This window comes from Catharus ustulatus, chromosome 6, assembly GCF_009819885.2.
Source record: "Catharus ustulatus isolate bCatUst1 chromosome 6, bCatUst1.pri.v2, whole genome shotgun sequence".
Taxonomy (NCBI): domain Eukaryota; kingdom Metazoa; phylum Chordata; class Aves; order Passeriformes; family Turdidae; genus Catharus; species Catharus ustulatus.
In genome coordinates, this window is record NC_046226.1 from 17683213 (window position 1) to 17702683 (window position 19471).

Below are 19471 nucleotides of genomic sequence, written 5' to 3' on the forward strand. Positions count from 1 at the left end.
CTGGATGACTGGCACCAACACAAGTAAGAAAATTTACTTGTGAGACCAGACCTGCCTTTCCCCTAACCTTGTGGATTACAAACATATGGCTTAACTTTTATTTTAACCAGTGCCCAAGAGAGGATGTGCCAAGCCATCACATGTGTATATTTTTTAGATATTGCTTATAAAAGCAAGATTCTCCAGGTTGCTTTAATTGTATACTTCCTTTCTATAACATGATTTGCTTTAAGTTTTCTACATTGTTCTGCAAATAGCAGAGACTGGTGACAATCCTATCATTATAACCAATGTTCTCCTTTTTCACATTTTCTCCACATCTTTGCTTTATACAGATCTGTCATATATTATAGGAAGCTTTTGGTAAAATTAGAATAAACCATCCACTTGACCAACCACTTTCAAAGGTGGGCAATGTTCTAGTTTATTAACAGATGCAATCCAAAGCTGGTGGCAATTACAACTTCAGTGAGTTGACAACTACATGGTAGTCTCTGTAAGGTATGTAAATAGCTTCAGTTTACCTGCAGCTTCCCTAAAACCCCTTTTGCTCTAGAGATGCCTTTCTTGTTCTGGTTATGGCTCAATGGCTAAGGTAGACCATTTTGAATTATTTGAGTTGTTTGCAGCATGTGTGCAGTATTGGGCACCACAGTATAAAAAAAGACATTAAGCTGTTTGAGAGCATCTAAAGGAGGATCATGAATATCATGAAGAGCCTGAAGGGGAACTATATGAGGAGCAGGTGAGGTTACTTGGTCTGTTCAGCTTGAAGGAGACTGAGGGGACACCCCACTGCAGTCTACAACTTCCTTGTGATGGAAAGGGGAGGTCAGGCACTGATCTTTTCACTCTCATAACCAGTGACCAGACTGAGGGAATGGCCTGAAGTTGTGTCAGGGGAGATTTAGGCTGGATATTAGAAAAAAGGGTCTTCACCCAGAAGGTGGTTGGGCATTGGAGCAGGCTCCCCAGGGAAGTGGTCACAGCACCAAGCCTGACAGAGTTCAGTGTGTGGACACTGCTCTCAGGCACGTGGTGTGACTCTTGGGGGTGTCCTGTGCAGTGTCAGGAGCTGGACTCGATGATCCTTGTGGACCCCTTTCAACACAGGACATTCTACAATTCTATGATTCTAAATACTTCAGGCATGGTACTGTTAGGTAAGGGCAGATCATTTGGTCTCTGTGACACCAGGAGTAAGCTTGGCCATGGCCCCAGGTGGAGCATTTAGTGTAGCTGCCACCCTGCTCAGTCTATACACAGAAAAAGACAGGGTGATACTGCTACAAGCAGTAGTCCAGCCCTCCGGGTTTAATGACCTTGGTGCTTTGCTGGGCATTATCCCACACTTCTCTTTTGCACAGCTATAACTCCACTTAGCAGGAACTGCACTGGCATGAGGTGAAAATGAGGAAATGGGTACTTTCTGACACTTTTCAGAACTCCTTCCTTCACTCCACGACACGGCTGTAACATGGACACTGGGATTGTTTCACTCCAAACAGACCTTTCCATTAGCAAACAACACTTCCATGAGCACGCCTTTCTAAAAGACTGCTTAAAGAAGATGCTATGACTCCTTCTATCCCTTCTGTACAATATACCATGTGGTTGCTCATTATTGTCTGTGGTAAAAATCCCAGCCTTCACTCCAGACAATTTTACCTTTTGGGCCTCAGGTAATGTATCAGTTGACAAATTTCTTTTCTCATCTTGTACCAAGACTTTACACCTCCAGCCCAATTTGCTGCGACTTGTTGCAGAGAGGAAGGATGCAAATTTTGACAATTTCTCCAGAAAATGTATCTCATTTTGTGAAGATGATATAATTTCCTCCTTCGCCTCACTGTTCACACAGCTCACACAGAGAAGACAAGAAGCAACATGTGCAAATTGAAATACAGGAAATTCCATTTGAATAGCAGAAAAAGACCCTCTTTTAATGTGAGGTTGGTCAAACACTGGCACAAATTGTCCTGAGAGATTGTGGAGTCTCCACCAAGAGAGATACCCAAACTCCAACAGGATGCAGCCCTGAGCAGCTGGCTGTCACTGACCCTGCTTGGAGTGTGGGGATTGGACCAGACAATCTCCAGAGATCCCTTCCAACTTCCAGTGGCCTGTGAAAAGGGCAGGAATATCAAAGGTCAGTTTGAGAAGTTGCTTCATGCTATGTGTTTTTTAACAAGATACATTTTATCCCACCTCCCTACTTCCTGCAGGCACTACTGTGCCAAGGTACCACAGAAGTCTTTGGACATCAGAGCACCTGAAGATGACTGTGACCTTACAGTCTAACGCTGCTGAACACCCAGAGCCTACCTAATGCAGTATGTCTCTGTATAAAACACATAACATTCAATGAAGTGCAAATTGGGACTTAGATTTTGTTTTATTTTCCTGTCTGCAGATATTTTATGAGGCTATGAAAAGTGGATTAGTTTCAACAGAAAACACTGAGAGTCCCACCTTAAAACTACCTGGTGGGCAGGGCACTGGGATGAGACACAGGAATTTCTTCAAGTCCTGACTGAGAAAGAAGCTGCTTTGGTCTCTCACATCCTCAGATATTACTACTACCACTTGATTTCTAAGCAAAAGGGACACTATATTATGTGACAAAAGGTTGATATAACGCAAAGTGAGTTTTTGGAGGAGCCCGCTCCTTTCCAGAAAAAAAACCCCAAAACCTGTTAATGAAGATTTCCTGAAGAATTAAACAACCATACCTCAATGTACGTTTCATTTGTGGAGAGAGATTGATGTGAATTGGCTATACCATTAATAAGATTTAGTGATCTCATTTGTCACAGTGATAACTGCATACAGATTGCCTGTCTTTAACTAAAGAAAGCTCCTTTCCTCCAAGGCTTTTAGCTGTCTGCAGACGCCTAAATGAAGCCTTTCTGTTGACACCCATGGGCTCCCTGGGGTGCGATGTCAGTTCCTGGTGCTTTCCCTTTTCATCTTAAGGTACACCTGTCAGACTGCTTGGAATTTCTATTCAGTATCACCTACTCCTGAAGGCTCCTGAAGCCTGAACAAACCTGGGTTTATTCACAAGTGAAATAAGCTGTGCCCACTAATTTCATCATTCTGCCTTGAAAAGCCTAAAGGGGCAAAAAGACGAGTGGTTTGAAACCCCATCTTTCAAGTTGTACACTTTGCAGCTGGACACCACAAAACCTATTTAATGGTTCTTGTTAAGACCAGGCGACACTCAGAAAGGGCCCTTCTGAGTGTACAGCTTTCAAAACCGCCGGATCTAAGATTTTCTATAACATTTCCCAGAATTTAAAGACATAGAGGGTTGTTTAAAAGCTTTCGGCTTTGGATGCGAGTGGTCTCTCACAAAGTCCACCACCGTATCCCGAGGACAAGCTGCCCCGCGCAGGCAAATGGCACCTGCGAAGAGCATCCCTGTGTCCGCTGCCCTGCCAGCCCCAGCGCCGCCCGGGCTGCCCGGCGCTCCTGGGGCGCTCCCTGAGCCGAGCGCTTCCCGCCAGAGGCGCGCCCGCGGCAGCGGCTCTTCGCCAGGCAGAAGGCAAAAAAAGGAGCAGCGAAGAGACGGGACCATGCCCGGGTACATGAGCCCGCTGAGAGCTGTGAGGAGCACAGGAACATCGCATCCCTGGGCACCCAGCCCTGGCCCCGCCGCCGCCCCGGTGCCCGCCCGTCCCGCCGCTCACCGATAGTAGAAACGACGGTGCCCACGAAGTAGAAAGCGCCGGTGAAATCCCATCGGGGCCGGATGTCATCGACGCGGATGCCGGCCACGCTCGCCTCCTCGTATTCCCGGAGGAAGTGCCGGAGCTCGGCACGGCTGAGGTTGTGGCGCCGGGTGAAGTTCTCCAGGCGTTCCTCCCAGCGCTCCTTAGCCTCCCGCTCCGTGGGCAGCTCGATGGCCGAGAAGACGGCGGCGCCGCACAGCATGTAGAGCACGATCAGCACCGCCAGCAGGAGGAACCGCGCGTTGTCCGCGTTGAGGCGACCCGCGCTGGAGCAGCAGCAGGCGCCGCGACACGCCATCCTCCGCCCGCGGGACCGTGCCGCGCCGCCACGCTACGTCGGGGCCCTGCTGCCGCCGCCGGGCATCACGGCGCCGCCCGCCAGCCGAGCGCGGGGCCGCGGGGCTCAGGGCGCCGCAGAGCCCGGCGGCGGCGAGCGGCGCTCCCGGGAGCCGGCCGGCACCTTCGCCCGGGGGGCAGGCTGCGGCCCCGGCACGGCCCCGCGGCGGACGCGCTCCGGGCTGCCGAGCATCCTGCGGGCGAGGGAACCGCTCGTCCCGTCCCGTCCCGTGCGTCTCGCAGAGCCCCTCAGCCCCAGCGCCCGCCGCACGAGGCTCCCGTCCCCGCCAGTTTCATATCCCCTTCCTGCCCCCGCCCCGAGCACGTCGGAGCGGGGCGCAGGGACAGGCACCGCCAGGCGCCTCCTGCCTGCCGGGGGGGGCGAGGCGGGACCGGCGGCAGCTCGCCCCCCGCCCCCCTCCGCCGCGGGTTCCCCGGGCCGCCCGCACCATGGCCTCGGGGCAGCCGCGGGCCGGGCCGGGCTCCCGGGGGCGGTGCCCCTCAGCACAGGCGCGGCCGCCGCCCCCGAGCCCGGAGCCGGCTGCGGGCAGGGCGGGCTGGCAGAGGGCGGCTGCCCCGCGGCCTCCAGCCCTCAGAGGGGCGGGGGCCTGCCCCCTGCCCGCCCTCAGGTCCCGGCCCCGGGCTGTGGGGTCGAGGAGCGCCCGAGGCAACGGGGCCTCTTGGAGAGACCGGCCGTGAAACCCGTCAGTCGATGATACAGCCTAACCCACAAAGCCATAAAAATCAGCGCCTTTGCCTCCTCCTCAGGTCTAGTTACCCACTGCCTTCCCGACAAGGTGCTACATCTCTGTCCTCCAGCGCATGGTAGTCGAAGGGAAATTGTTTAGGGAAGACAGAAGCAGCCTCTCCAGCTTCAGTGTGGTTTTAAAATGCTTTATTTGCAGGTTCAAAGAACAGAGCTCTCGATCCAAATCTTCTGGAAATACCATTCTCAGTATAAGCTAAAAAAAAGCTAAAAAGCTAAACTCAGCAATGTCTTGGTAGTTGCTACAGTGCTGAATTCTACTTTTAAGTAATTGGGCACTGGAATTCAGCTCTGCTAAACCTAATAGTATACAAGCATATTCTTTTCAGGGAAGGACAACTTACATATATTATTTTAGAAAGCAGGTTAATGAACTATAACATCTATTTCCCTTCCTCCTCTGCCAATTTTCTAATAAATGTGTTGCAGTCAAAATGCAATGGGAATAAATACTAAGATCTTAGAAATCTCCCTTAATGGCAGATAATTGCACACTCCTGTAAGAACCATTGATTGTCTCACAGCCTGAGGTATATTTGAGTATTGGTCTGGGTGCACTGTGGGCAGTTCCAATGCCAGTGTTTGAGAGGATCAGCACCTGTGTGGCAACAACTGCTAGGGCAATAGGCACAGGGAAAAATAAGTCCTTATGTTGCACAGTAAACCAGCAGGGATGAATGGGAGTCATGCTTAATTTTTTCCTATTTGTTGTTATTCATAGATAATACATCATGCTGCAGGTTTCTCTTCCCTCTTAATTAGTCTTTAGCATAGACTTTAGTGTGGAAATTAAAATTAGCAGCAATACTGGAAGACATTAAATACTCAGAAATAGGAAGATGAGATGCCAGCCAAACTAACCAGACTGTGCCAAGTGCTAAAGGTAACCACATACTTCCATAAAAAAACGCTGGTGTATTTTTAAAATTATTGGCAGTTCCCATTAGAGGAAAAAAAAATAAAACAAACAACAAAAGCCAACCTAGACTTCCCTGCTTTGCCAGCCAGAAGGAAGACAGAACTCAATCAGTACACTCTCAACCAACAACGGCAGCAGAACTGAGCAAGCACCCTCTGTCCACACCAATGGCTCCATCCATCAAACCTGCTCAAGGGTGGCTTGGATTAGTTCAGTGGGAAAAAAACCCTTTAGCTGCTTGCAGCTGTGATATCAATGTGATTGCCCAAAGGAATATGAATAACAATAACACTATTCAAAGGAATATGCAAGGCAAACCATTCAAGGTTATTGAGTTCCTCCTTATTTTGCAGTGTGGAATAGTCATTTTTGTGTTTGTCTTGGGCATAGAGATAGTTATTGCATGAATGCAGGTAAGATCATCTGGCACAGTTTTGAAAGACACATGCACTGTCATTGATCATCAAAAATTGCAATTTCCCTTCATTTGTCAACTTTGATCTTGGCAGTGACTTAATCATCTCTTGAGAAGGTAGCTTTTAAAGAAGTGCTCTCTGTTAAAGGATAGAACAGCAGCAAATTGATATTGACAGGAATCTTGAAAAAGAAAATGAGAATATAGCTTATTCTAAAGAATACTTTCTTGTAAAACAGGTCACCATTCCCATTGCTCTTGGGTAAATAGCTGGAAAAACTGGAGTGTGTGGAGAGTACAAACAGTGTAATCAGTCAGCCATCCATAACATTTCAGCATGGTGGAATAAAGAAATGCAGTGCTCACATAAGCAAAAAAAAGGATGTAATTTCTGGTTTCAGGTTAAAAAAAAGTGATTAAACATGTTGCTGACATTTAAAATAACTCCAGATGAAAGCTAACATCTTGTGAGCTTGAGCCCTGAGTGCAATGCCATTACCCTCAGTACAGTCACTTGTGTATCACTGTCAGGAATCATGCTGTTTTCCCTACCCCTCAGCACCACAAGCACACAGCTCCCTAGTGTCTGTGTGTGCAGCCATTTAGTGACAACAGATTGGTGATGGTAAGGCTTAGCACAATTGTAAAATAATTGGAAAGAAAAAAATCTATATATTTACCAATTCTATTTAGTACAAACATTAAAAAAATACTACCAAGTCTGCCACTAACCTATATCACTAAGTGTTATATCCACACATCTTTTAATACCTCCAGGGATGGTGACTCCACCACTTCCCCTGGCAGTCTGTTCCAATGCCTGACAACCCTCAGTGAAGAATTTTTCCCTAGTATCCAATCTAAACCTTCTCTGGTGAAACTGAAGGTTTGCTTGTTACCTGGGAGAACAGGCTGATTCCCACCTGGCTACAACCTCCGTGCAGGTAATTGTACAGAGCAGTAAGATCTCCACTGAGACTCCTTTTCTTCATGCTAAACATTCCTAGCTCCTCCAGTTACTCCTCAGAAGACTTAAGCTTCAGATCCCTCCACCAGCTCCATTGCCATTCTCTGGACATGTTCTAGCCCCTCAATGACTTTCTTGTCACGAGAAGCCCAGAACTGGACACAGCATTCGAGGAGTTGCCTCACCAGCGCTGAGTATGGGGGAACAATCACTGCCCTGGTCCTGCTGGCCACACTATTTTTGATACAAACAATGTATTCCATTAATGGGACACTGTTGATTTTATAAAATACCTGTTAGTACACTTGCAAGATAGAAGTTTCAACCCAATCTGAAATGTACACATTTAGAAAACAGAACAAAGGATATATTAACAAGATTGCCTTTATTTTTATTTGAATTTTACATGTAACTTTTATTCCAGCTACTGGAGTCAACTGACAGTCTCACAGAACAGTAATTTTTAAATTAATTACAGCTATAAATTCAGAGAGACTCTTGGAGAACAGTTATCATCTTGAAAATCATATTAGGAACCACAGTAAAGAAAAAGCATATAAAAAGGTATTCAAAAAAAGCAGGTTCCCTTGCAGTAATATGGTTATAGATTCTTCAAGGATCTCTCCCTTATTAACATTTTAATGTTCAACTACAAATTAGCCACTATAGCTTACAGAACAGAAACAAGCAGTTTTTGCAAGTAGCACGGCAGGCTCAGTGTCAGCAAGTGGAATACCAGAGTACTGGAAACGTTTATGATGGAACCCACATATTTCCATGTGTGTCAGGGGCATCAGTGTAAGGAATATTCCAAATCCATGGTTGATCTGTAAATCAAAACAAAAACATACTCATGACAAAATAATTTATCAAATGCAAAATTTTGTTCTCTTCCTCTTGTCCTTTTGGAGAAAGAGGAAGGATAAAATTCTCACTGATTTTCAATTAATATCATGTGCAATTTCAGTTTAGTGGAAATGTTCTTTTTTTTAACTGTAAGATACAGAGTTTTCAAAAGGCTTTGCTTTCCCCCAGTTATTATTTTCAATATAGTTATAACCCATGCTCACCAGCTGTAAGAACTGTATTTCAGACCATATACAAGTACAGTAATGCAGCAAAATTTGGTTTGGCCTAGTGCCAGCAAGTTTTGTGCTGCATCTACCTTAACCCAAAGGAATAAAAAAATAAGCCCTGTAACATATTAATATTTTTCACAATTTATTAATAATTTCACAGTAAGAATTCAGTACCTAAGAATGACACTACCTGACCTCTGAAAAGTTCACATTTACCCTGCACTCCTTATACATTACACCTTCAGATGAGCAACAGGTTTGCACCACACAGTTCCCTCCCACATCTCAGAATACAGAAGCTCTTTCCACTCTTGGGAAAGAGAAAATGCAACACACCAGGAGTTAAGTGCTAGCTCTGCAACCTGCTCTGTACTCTTCCTCCTACCACACATGTGGCAGAAATGCAGCTATTCTATGAATCCAAGGTATTCCACCTCTTGCAGGCTACTCCTACTGAAATAGAGAAAAATCCTTTAACCCTTTCTCAATTAAGAAATTTATATAAATCTAGCCTGCTTCTTCTCTCCATGTACAAAATGAGCCCTGAAGGAATACAATGACATTAATCTATAATATGCATAGATTAAACTAAATTTTACCAAGGATGACAGGAATAGCTATTGATTGAGACTACTTTTATCCAATTTTAAATTTACAGGATCCAATGACAACTCTGACAATACACGAAGTGAGAATTACTGTAGCAAGGAGAGCAAGAAAGTGACAAAAACAGTAATGAAGGGTTATATAGATTACACAACAGCACACTGTGACAAGTACCATGGCAATTAAACATGGGGCAGAGGGACCATTGCTATTATGTACTCATCTTTACTAACTACTAGAGTGTCCTTAATTCTCATACTGTAGTTCCATATGTTGCAGTAAAACATCCCAGCTATGCAAATGTATTAAAACGTGTCTGTTCACAGCAGGAAGACACCAGGAGGGTAGTTGGCTGGCTTTTTGTTATAGTGGACAGGTGATTTCAAAGCATATAAAAAAATAAAAGGCATCAGAAGCTGGAAGAAACTATAGCACTTGACTCACAGTGCACTGCCAAGAAAGCTCTCTAGGTTTCTGGCTCAACTGCAGGATATCTAGACTTTGAGTCATCTCTTAAAAAGAAAAGTAGCACCATTATTTCCCTAAGCATGTTTATCAGTCTCCTGCTGGAGAGTCATGTGTACCTTTTGTATTTTAGGTGAATACCTTACCAGACAGTAAACATTTAAAAAAAATGGGTACAGAATAAAGCAAATGTTGGGAAAAGCTTTGAGGATTTCAAACATACATTCAGATTTGAACACTGACCTCTGTCAATGACATCAGAATAAATCCAGTCCCACTCAAGTACTGGAATCTGTCACTCAAGAGTACATTATGCAGCTTAGGCCTATCCATCTTCCCTACTTCCCTACCATCTGGCAGTTACTCTGCTTAATTCAGCAAAACATGCAGGCAAAGGAGAACTTCAGATGTACAGAAATAACTTCAGTCACTCCCTTAACGCGTGCTGAGAGGCCTCAATACCTAATTTAGTTCTTTCTAATTGTAGCTATCCAAATAAAATTTGCTCAAGGTAGCTATTATTGTACTTGGAACTTTGTTCTGTTAATGGGAGGTTGTTGATTTTATGAAACAGTTAACAGTACTTTAATAGTCATGTGTAGAACTGTTGCTAATACAAATTATAATTCAGTTATTTATAAAATGTCAAGTTCAATTTAAAATTATTAATCACTTTTAACAGGATCTATATTAGCAAGAGAAAGACAATTACTGTGTACAAATACCATATGATGGTAGCGGCCTACTGTTGCACACAAAAATGACTGCCAAGTTTCTCAAAGTTAATCCTTTTGATCTCCTTAGGGGGAGGAAACAAAAACCCCATAAAATGATTTTTAAAGTGTCCTTAACATACCTACCTTCCACACATTTCAAGATCAGTGCTTCATTTCTGATACCCCAACTTTGTCTCAACAGCACCTGACTGGAGTTAGTTTTATCTACTAGGCTGGCACCACAGCTTCCTCTTGCCTCATTTACAAGCAGCAGAACTCCAGCAGTAGAGTCAGCACTTAGTAAAATAAATGGGTCCATTCCAGTCCCACTACTACTTAAGCATTATCTGAAAGCTCAGGTAGAGTACCATTTCAGTTATACTCAGATTTTTGAACATTCTCTCACAACTGAACAGACTACCACTTTTTACTTAAAGGTAGAGAGGCTCTGGAGAACAAGACAAGTTCTTTTTGAGTAACACCTGAATATCACTCATAAAATCCATGATGGCAGGCCACCTCAAGCCTTCATGTTCTCATAAATATGACAGACTGCAGTACAGTCAAAACCAGGAACATGCAATTGAACAGTAAAATATAAAGCACAATGAAAGCACCTTTGAGATCCTCTTCCTATGGGCGTCTTTTGCACTGTGAGTGGAGATTTGAATGAGAGAATTCCTGGTTGATTTCTAAATCCAGTGACTGGATTCTTACCTCTACTTAATTGAAAAAGGTAGCTTCAAATCAGCAAAGTATAGAAAGGTTTCAAACAACCTGACTTCTTCAAGTCATTCTACATATACATGGCAAATTCACTCCCAGCTGCGTGAATCTGGAAAGTTCCTCCTTAAGCATTTGCCAAAGGTGCACACTACACCTCAGTCTCTCTTGTCCCCTCCCTCTGGATGAGCGAAGCACTTGGAAAGGAAGTAATCTTGCTCCTCCTTGCAAAAATCATACCTAAAGATGTCAAGAAGGAGGAAAGGCAGATGGGGAATAGGAATAGATGTGGGATCTATATGACTATTTACAAACAAAGTGACAATTTCTGAAGGCCAGGACAATGACCACTTATTTGGAAAAAAAAGAAAAAAGCACAACCCAGTACAGCAGTTTTAAACACAAGATTTGCTTTGTTTCAAAGTGCTGATGTGATGAAAAAAAAGTATTTTGCACTTTTCTGAGATGTCCCCCAAACTGTTATAAAAAAATTTTTATATACTTATGAATTAGAAGTTTCAAGTTCCCTCCACACAACAGATGATTTACTCAAATCAGTAAATGGTACAGTATCTAAATTACAAATAAAGTGAATTCCTTGACTACAGCAAGCAACTTGTATTAGTAAAGAGAAAATAGCAGTATTGCAAATGAGATGTGATGACAGGAGCTCAATGAGAAAATTGTTATACAACAAAAATGTTACCCAACAAAATTGTAGTACTCATTTAAACGATTCTACAAGAAAATGAAAATTTGAGTACTGTTAAAGACACAAAGAAATTTTATTTATAATGATATCTTGCTAAGTAAGACAGGCATTGTGTGCATGACTCCTAAATACCAGCCTGGATAATTTTCAGCTTCCCTTCCAAGGAACACTCAAATTATACTGCTGATTTATAGGTTTTATTTATCTTAGTATCATTGATGCATTGAGCTTTGCAATCTTTTTACTAGGACAGCCTGAATCTGTTGGTTATCTATAGAGGTCTTCAGCAGATTGATGTATCTATATGATTTATTTATCTAGATACTGCGCAGTACTGTCAGTTGCCAGAATTTTTTTTTAAATTCTATACATGTTTTGCCCTTAAGACAAATCTGCTGCCAACTGACAATTGGAGGTGACCAACTGCAATTGCTCAAAACAGCAATGTGAAAAGAGTTAATAAAGTACATGTACACACAACAAATGTTATCTGCTAAAAATTAATGAGGTCCTTTGTCATATCAGAATAGGAATGATCTTATTCTTTATTTTAAAACTGCCAGATGTAGAATATGCATGTTATTCCCTGCAGCAAGGAAACATGCAAGCATGCATAATACAACTCTTTTTTTGCTGGCAATTTAAAGCATTTGTGAAGAAATAGTCTAAAGGAAAAATACCCAGGTAAAAATCCTCTAAGCAACCTTAACTCTGATCTGTCAGGCTGTCATAATGTTAATTTTCTCAGTCTTCATCTACAAATCTTGCACTCTGCACAAGATGGCTCAAATCACATATATGTTCCAAAATTAGACTGGACATCATACATCTACCATGAAAAAGAACACCCAAACCAAACTGCATTTTAAAATTCTTGAATTGACCGACTATTGAAACAAAATGTTGACTATGTGGTGAACTTGCCATCTCATGAGAGTGCTCTCACCTAATAATCTGAAGCACATCTCCCTTAGCCAAGCATAAGCTTTGAGCTCAAAGAATTGCCCAGTAACACGTGTCAAATCAGATAGTCAAGAGGCTCATTCTGGTCTGCAACCCAATCATAATATTGCATAGAAATAGCCAAACTAAATAATGACTCTAACTCTAGTTTCTTCTCATGGAGTGTTAATTTCTTCACAGTCATAAACAGCTGGGAGAACAAGTGTACTCAAATGTTACACTTGGACTCTGGAGGTGTCTGGAGGCAGTGTCTGATGTCAAGCTGCATTATGACAGCTTCAGTCTCAAACTGCAGGTTTAGCACTCAGTAATAATGCTTTTGGTTCTGCCAAGGAAGGAAACTGAGACCAACAGAAATGAGACTGGTTCCAACCCTGGCTTCCTCACCCTGAGCTATGATTTACAACAAAGAATTCCTATAGCTTTGCTGGACAAAATGCCAATCCCTTCTTTTAAGCACTGTGCCACTAGCACAAAGCAGGATAAATGAAGATTCTTTCAACTCTTTAGGTAACAGGTTAAACATGAATACCTAAGCCTACCAGACATGGAGGCAAATATGCCATGAAGTCTTTATTCCTTTTATCCAGCACAACATGTTATATGTAATAAATGAGATGCAGTGTTGCTATAGTTTCCTGAAATCACTATAAATATTTACCAAATGTAATTTCACCATACTCCCAATTCCCACTCACTGAAAATCAGACAAAATATCAAGCACCGAATATCTGGTTACAAGAAAAAGGTCAATTTGCTTTTCCATGTAAGTGTGGCAATGGAACACTGAACAGTGAGCAGGGCCCTTTACATGGGAGAGAGCTGCTCTTGTGAGATATATTAAAGATCCTTGCGTGCATCCTTAAGGAAATCCCCGCTGTCAGAGGTTGAAAACTTCATCTAGAGAATTAATGAATTAAATGGCAAAATGCCTGAACTCATTTTTCCAGCATGAGATTTGACAGCATTAGCCCCCACTTACCAAGTGTAAAATAGATTTTCCCACTGGAACATACTGAAATACATCTTAATACATTTTTACAAGTTGTGAGAATTGTTCGGGAAAGAAATCTTCAATAAAGGGCAAAACAACTAAGGTAATTAACACAATTGGCCTGAAGATAGACTAATACTTCACTCTAGGGCCATCTCAACTGAGCTACCATCTGTCTTATTTTCTTACATACATATTTATTTTCTATATATGATTGTTCAACTAATAGTTTCTTTCTTTGATCTCAACATATACACTTAAGACAAAATTAAATGAGAAACAGCTTGTTTATTAGAATGCATTTGACCCCCTATTTTACAGGTTTCTCTTCCAGAGGGTTTAAGAAGTTTCAGAGCATTTTGAACTAAAAGCTTGGAAAAAGCTTTTATAAATTCCTTCTAGTAACCTAGTCATAACTCAAAGAACTGCTGATAAGTCTATTTTTAGTTAATCCCATTTTCAATAGTGCTTAAGACTTTGGCAGCAAGTACACACGATTAATAAATCTAAAATCTGGCAAAATAATAACACAGAGGAGTGTTTCACCTGTTTAGGTCTCCCTCAAAAAATCAGAAAATGGAGCCAATTAACATCACACTTACCTGTAACTAGAAAGTTAAGTGCAACTCACTAGGGAAAACACCAAATGAAGTAGCCCAAAATAGTGTACTATAATACAACATTATACTTTACAATACACATAAAACATAGATTCACTATTCATGGAGATAATTGATTGCATAATTATCTTCTACCTATTTTTAGGTACAAATCTATTTTTCCAACCATTATAGTGCTTGCTGGTAGCTTTGATTGGGTGGTTGCGTTGGGGTTTTTTGTTAAGGTTTTGTTTTTTTTTTTAAATCATCCTATCTAGTCAAAATAAGCTTCTTAAAATACTTCTTGTATGATTTCTCTCACAGAAGAAATTTTACAAACTCCCAACTGGAACTTCAAGTGCCTATGCTGCTACTAGCAATGGTTTGAGACTCAGGTAAATTTTATTCTTCGTTTGCTTCAGGGAGATCTAATGACTCTGGCTGGCAGAAGCAGGTAAAGTTTACCCGTTCATGTACTACACATCTCTGTGCAAGTCTGAAATACAGCTGGAAACTAAATGAAAGCAATGGCAAAATTTTAAATATATGTCATATTAAAATTTTAAATATTATCATTTCCTTACTGGTGACATCAATGAACCCTTCAATGAGTACAGCTTAGCCTATGACTGTGTTTCAGTGAAGGACAGTCAATTTCTCTAGGAGAGAAGACCAGTACAAATCCAAGAAGTTATCTGTCTCACAATGATCAACTTGCACTGATTAGAAATTTTTAGAAGAAAAACAGGAAGAAAATCTTAATGACTCTTCCTCCAAGCAATCCTATTTTTCTGTTTAGCCTAAAACTTGAGTTTTAGTATGAAACTCACTGACTAATGAGACAAACCAGGCAAAGTAGGACAAGACTTATTTATCTTTTTCTTCCCTGTTGTATTGGGGCAAGAAAAGTAGGACAAAGGCCAAATTATTTCATTAGTTTAATTTCATTATTTCATATTGAACTTAATGGACTTTAAAAGGTTGTGGATCCACCTCCTAAATTATTATGTCTGAGACAAATTATTTACATAATTTACTGATAAGCTTGTCATAGTATGTCCTGAGATATATTTTATTACTTTTCAAGATGCATTTATTTCACAAGTAACCATTTTCATGCTGAAGTCCTGTCCAATATGAATCAATTAGTATCACAGAAAGCCTTTGTGACAGAATGATAAAGAATCCCTGCAATTAAATTATTTCCAAAAACTAGGAAACTACTTCTTTTTAATTTTGTTACATTATATAATAATAGAGTCCTCTAAGTATATCTGACCCATTATTAGAATTTGTACAAGTATAGGAAAATATTTTTTTTACATTTTGGAATCTTCCAAGTAGAACTTTATGGCAAATGCATGGTCCTGCTCCTGACCATCTCTTCACTATACTGCCCACTTCTCCTTTCTCCTGCCCCTAGTAGGATTTTTCTGATTATATGAAAGCGACATGTACTTTGTTTTCCCGTGGTTAGAGAATCTGAGTTCAAGGAAAATTCCCCAGAGCCTTTTTTTCCTGCAATTATAAGGATCAGTCAATACGGTTTCTTTGGGGAGAGGGTAATTACTCGCATTTTTGCTTCAAGACTTTATTAAAATAAAACTATTTATATCACACTCCAGAGAGTTTGGGAGTTGACAACTTTATTGTTAAGGACAGATTATTTTATGAGTCCCTCTCTCAACATGAGAATTCTTTCAACATCATTTCCACCAGGAGGCTGACAAACTGAAACAGAATATTCAGGAAAGAGATGTGAAACAGCATAGACAGCTGGCTTCATTTCCACTGCCAAAGCCTAGACAACCTAAATTCTGACATATGTACATATCACCAGAGAAAGCTAAGACCCAAAACTAGAACTACAGTCAAACCAGTTCTCTAGAGAAGTAAGCTTTCCATGCAGAAAGTAAAAAAAAAATTATTTGGAAAAAAATCTTTGTATTTAGTTGAAATATGCATAAAATTCACAGACAATAAATTAAATGTTGGAATTAAACCAAGGACAATATCAACTGTACAAGCACATTTATGCACAAGAAGATAGCATATGAAAAATTTGAAAATAGAGATGGATTCTGGTAATCTGTTTTAAAATCTCCTAAAATTTAAGTATGACCTCTTAGAAAAATCTTCCTAAACCCATCCATCAGTTTGAGCATTGGTTAACAAGCAGACAGCAGATACATACCCCAGAGCACAACAGCCAGTTGATGTAGGTGCAGTATACTATTACCCTGTCATTATCTCATAAGCCCAGCATAGTCCCTGCCTGTGCTCTCTGACACAATAGTAGCAGTACTCAGACTGTATTTTATACTGAATCAAACAGCGTAACAGTTTGCATTATCATTTCTACATTGCATCAGTATTTTTTCTCTGGGAAAACTGAAACCACTTAAGAGGTTTTTTAGGTAAGTAGTAAGTTCTTAGAACAGAAAAATCCATCTTTCCAGAAGCTACAGAACATGCATCATACTGAGGAGGTGAATGATTGGCTGTGTAGCTGTATTTAAGGTCTGGACTTGTATGACCATGGGTCTACCATGAGAAACCAGGCTTGCTGGAAGCTGAAGGAATTCACCTAAGTGGGGCACGTGCCTCTTTGCCAACAAGTTGGCCAGAACTTCAAGTAAGGGCTTTAATCCAGATGTAGTGGTGGAAGAGGATGGAGTTTTGAGAAACACATAAGAGCCAAAGGCTGGTGCTGCACTAGGAACCAACAGGAAAATATCTGTGAAATGCTGCAAAGCACTTAGGACTTGTTCCTCTAAAAAAGTGACATGGTCCGCAGACCAGCTGACATGGTTCTACACCAATGCATGCAGCACAAAGACAGGAGTTTGGAGCCACCGTACAGAAACTTGGTCGCCTGAATCACATGGCACTTCCATCAATGGCTACAAACTATCTAGGGAAGGAAGGAAGGCTTTCCTGTACATATAGAAAAAAGTGGATCAACTGCACAGAGTTGTACTTGAAAAGTGATGAGTGAAAGTGTACAGGTAAAAAAACTGAGGTCAAGACAACAGAGGAAGCCTCATGATTGGTGTTAACTACAGGTCAGCTAGTGTAGGATATGCTGGTGAAGCCATCTTACTTCAAGCTTCATCCTACAGCAGAACTTCAATCACCCTGTGCCTCTACTTTTATTTACTATGTAAGACTCTATTATATAAAGTCTGTTGACTTCTTAGCATTTAAGTGTTCCTTCTCACACCATTCATTAGTTCAAAGACTTACTGAAACATGTGAGCTTCTATAAACAATCGATGTTACTCCTATTTCAAGCTCTGTCCTAGATGCTGTCTTTCTTAGATCAAGGTTTCTCAAAAAGGAAGATACAGTCTTTTGACATTTGTTTTAAGGACAAAAATATAAACATTTACCCTTCCCAAATATTGCAGGTTGCACATCAATGTTATCCTCTGTATCTTTATATTTTTCAGCCATCACCTCACAGCTGCACTCAATTATAACTTTCCCGATTTGCATGTTCTAGAGATGATCTCAGAAACTGTGACAGTTGAGATTTTGTACACCTCTTCAAGTGTTATGAAATATAACCTATGAAATATAGAATGGAGGAAAAGCAACTCTTCTATCTTCTGATTTATAGGAATTCTTTCACATTTGCACTATGGTACTTCTTTCACATTCCATTTCCAGAGGACTGTTTACAGCTCATGAATGCTCTCTTCCAAACATTCCCTTTTCAACACTCCTTCCCCTATTAGTTCTGCAAAAAACCATTTTGGTTGTATAAAGATTTTCTTAATGTATATAAGAATCACAAGAGGAATAAAAATTAGCATTGAAGTTATTGATCCAAAACTTAAACAATAAAGAAAAATATCAGAATTAAGAACCTTCTAGTTGCTTTCTTTGAAGTCACAAGCAGAACATGGAATTGCATACAATCACACCACAAAAAAATTAAAATAAATCTTTGGAAGACAGCAGTATGCAACTGACTCAGAGTTCTCAATTAGCTTGCTTCATGTAGAATACAAACCTACTTTTCTTCTGAAGTCACACCTTACCTTTGTTTCCATACTGTTCTGGTGGCAAGTCATAAGGTACAGGAAAATATGTTGCCGAGTCTTTCCCTTCTGAAAACTTTTTCCTTCCTACATGAAAGTAACCTTTGTCCAATCCCTATGAAAAAAGGGGAACATACAGAAGAAAATATTTATTAGTTTCTGGGGAAAAGACAAAGTTTATCTACAATAGATGCTTTCTCAGTGAGTTATTTTAATGAACAAAACCTTTTGCCTCCTTTACTGAGATTAGATACTTCATGAAGCATTTTCATGTCTTAAAAACTCAGCTTCTCTTACTTCTACTATTTCAGCTCTTATTATTACATCCACATGTGGGTCCATATTGGATATATTCTGCCCTCTCAAGCCCTTACACATATACCAATTTATTTCCATGTTCACTAGGCTAACTCCTTTGGTGTTTAATATTTAAAGTGAAAAGCTTCTAAAAATTTCTCTCTGCTGCTTAGTTTCATTCTGACTGCATTAACTGGATGCTCAGTATGTTTCATGGACTAAACAAGAAATCACTTTGCATTATAGAAGCAAGTCTTCAAATTCATGCTTTTCAGACATCTTAAGTAACATCATCCAGGGACACAAAAAGTTCAATGAAGATTTGAAACTTCTTGCACAAAAGTTTCAAAGACTACCCTTATATTAGAATGACAGCATTACTGTCAAACAAGGTTAAAGAATATAAAAAGAAAAAATACAATAAAAATACAGTAAAATACAGTAAAATAGTGGAGAGTTTAAAGTGATTCAAGTAACTTGGGCAGATGGTATTGCTCAGCTACTTCTACAGAGAAATTGGATCCCAACTGTAGCCAGTTACACAAAAGCAATCTCTCAGTTCTGAGATTTCAAATAGCTTACTGTCAATCAAGTACAGTTTGATTAGAAAAGACTAGCACTTTAAAGGCTATCAAGTTATTTATTTATAAGATATTACTGACAACTGTTTTTCTTTCTAAAATCATAGAATAGTTTGGGTTGGAAGACATCTTCAAAGGTCATCTGGTTCAACCCCTGTACACTGGGCAGGGACACCTTCCACTAGTAGCAGTTTGCTCAGAGCCCCATCCAATCTGGTCCTGGGAATCTCAGGTATGCAGTATTTACCACCTCTCAGGGCAACCTGTGCCAATGTTTCACCACCCTCACAGTAAAGAATTTCTTCCTTAGATCTAGTCTAAATATACTCTCTTCTAGTTTAGAACCACTGCCCCTTGTCCTGTCCTGACAGTTGCTATTAAAAAGTCTGTCCCCACCATTCTTAAGCCCCCTTTAAGTACTAAAAGGTTGCAATAACATTTCCTTGGAAAATTCTCTTCTCCAGGTTGAACAACCCCAAGCTCTCCTATCTTTCCTCATAGGAGAGGTGCTCCAGCTCTGACCATTTCTGTGTCTCTTCTCTGGACTCAGTCC

The 19471-nt window shown here is 40.9% G+C and overlaps 2 protein-coding genes across 2 annotated transcripts in view; both read right to left on the reverse strand.

Annotated features, from left to right (window-relative positions):
• Positions 1–4039, reverse strand: part of KCNK13 (potassium two pore domain channel subfamily K member 13) — a 46460-nt gene extending 42421 nt beyond the window's left edge. Inside the window, exon 1 of the mRNA XM_033063859.1 lies at positions 3693–4039. Coding sequence (XP_032919750.1) covers positions 3693–4032 — 340 coding nt within the window. The 5' untranslated portion in view covers positions 4033–4039. The remainder of the gene's footprint in view (positions 1–3692) is intronic.
• A 3466-nt stretch (positions 4040–7505) lies between these two features.
• The window catches only part of TDP1 (tyrosyl-DNA phosphodiesterase 1), a 44062-nt gene continuing 32096 nt past the window's right edge, over positions 7506–19471 (reverse strand). The window contains exons 15-16 of the mRNA XM_033063073.2: positions 18041–18155; positions 7506–7964 (exon numbers count right to left, since the gene is read on the reverse strand). Of these exons, the coding sequence (XP_032918964.1) occupies positions 7891–7964; positions 18041–18155 (189 nt within the window). The 3' untranslated portion in view covers positions 7506–7890. The remainder of the gene's footprint in view (positions 7965–18040; positions 18156–19471) is intronic.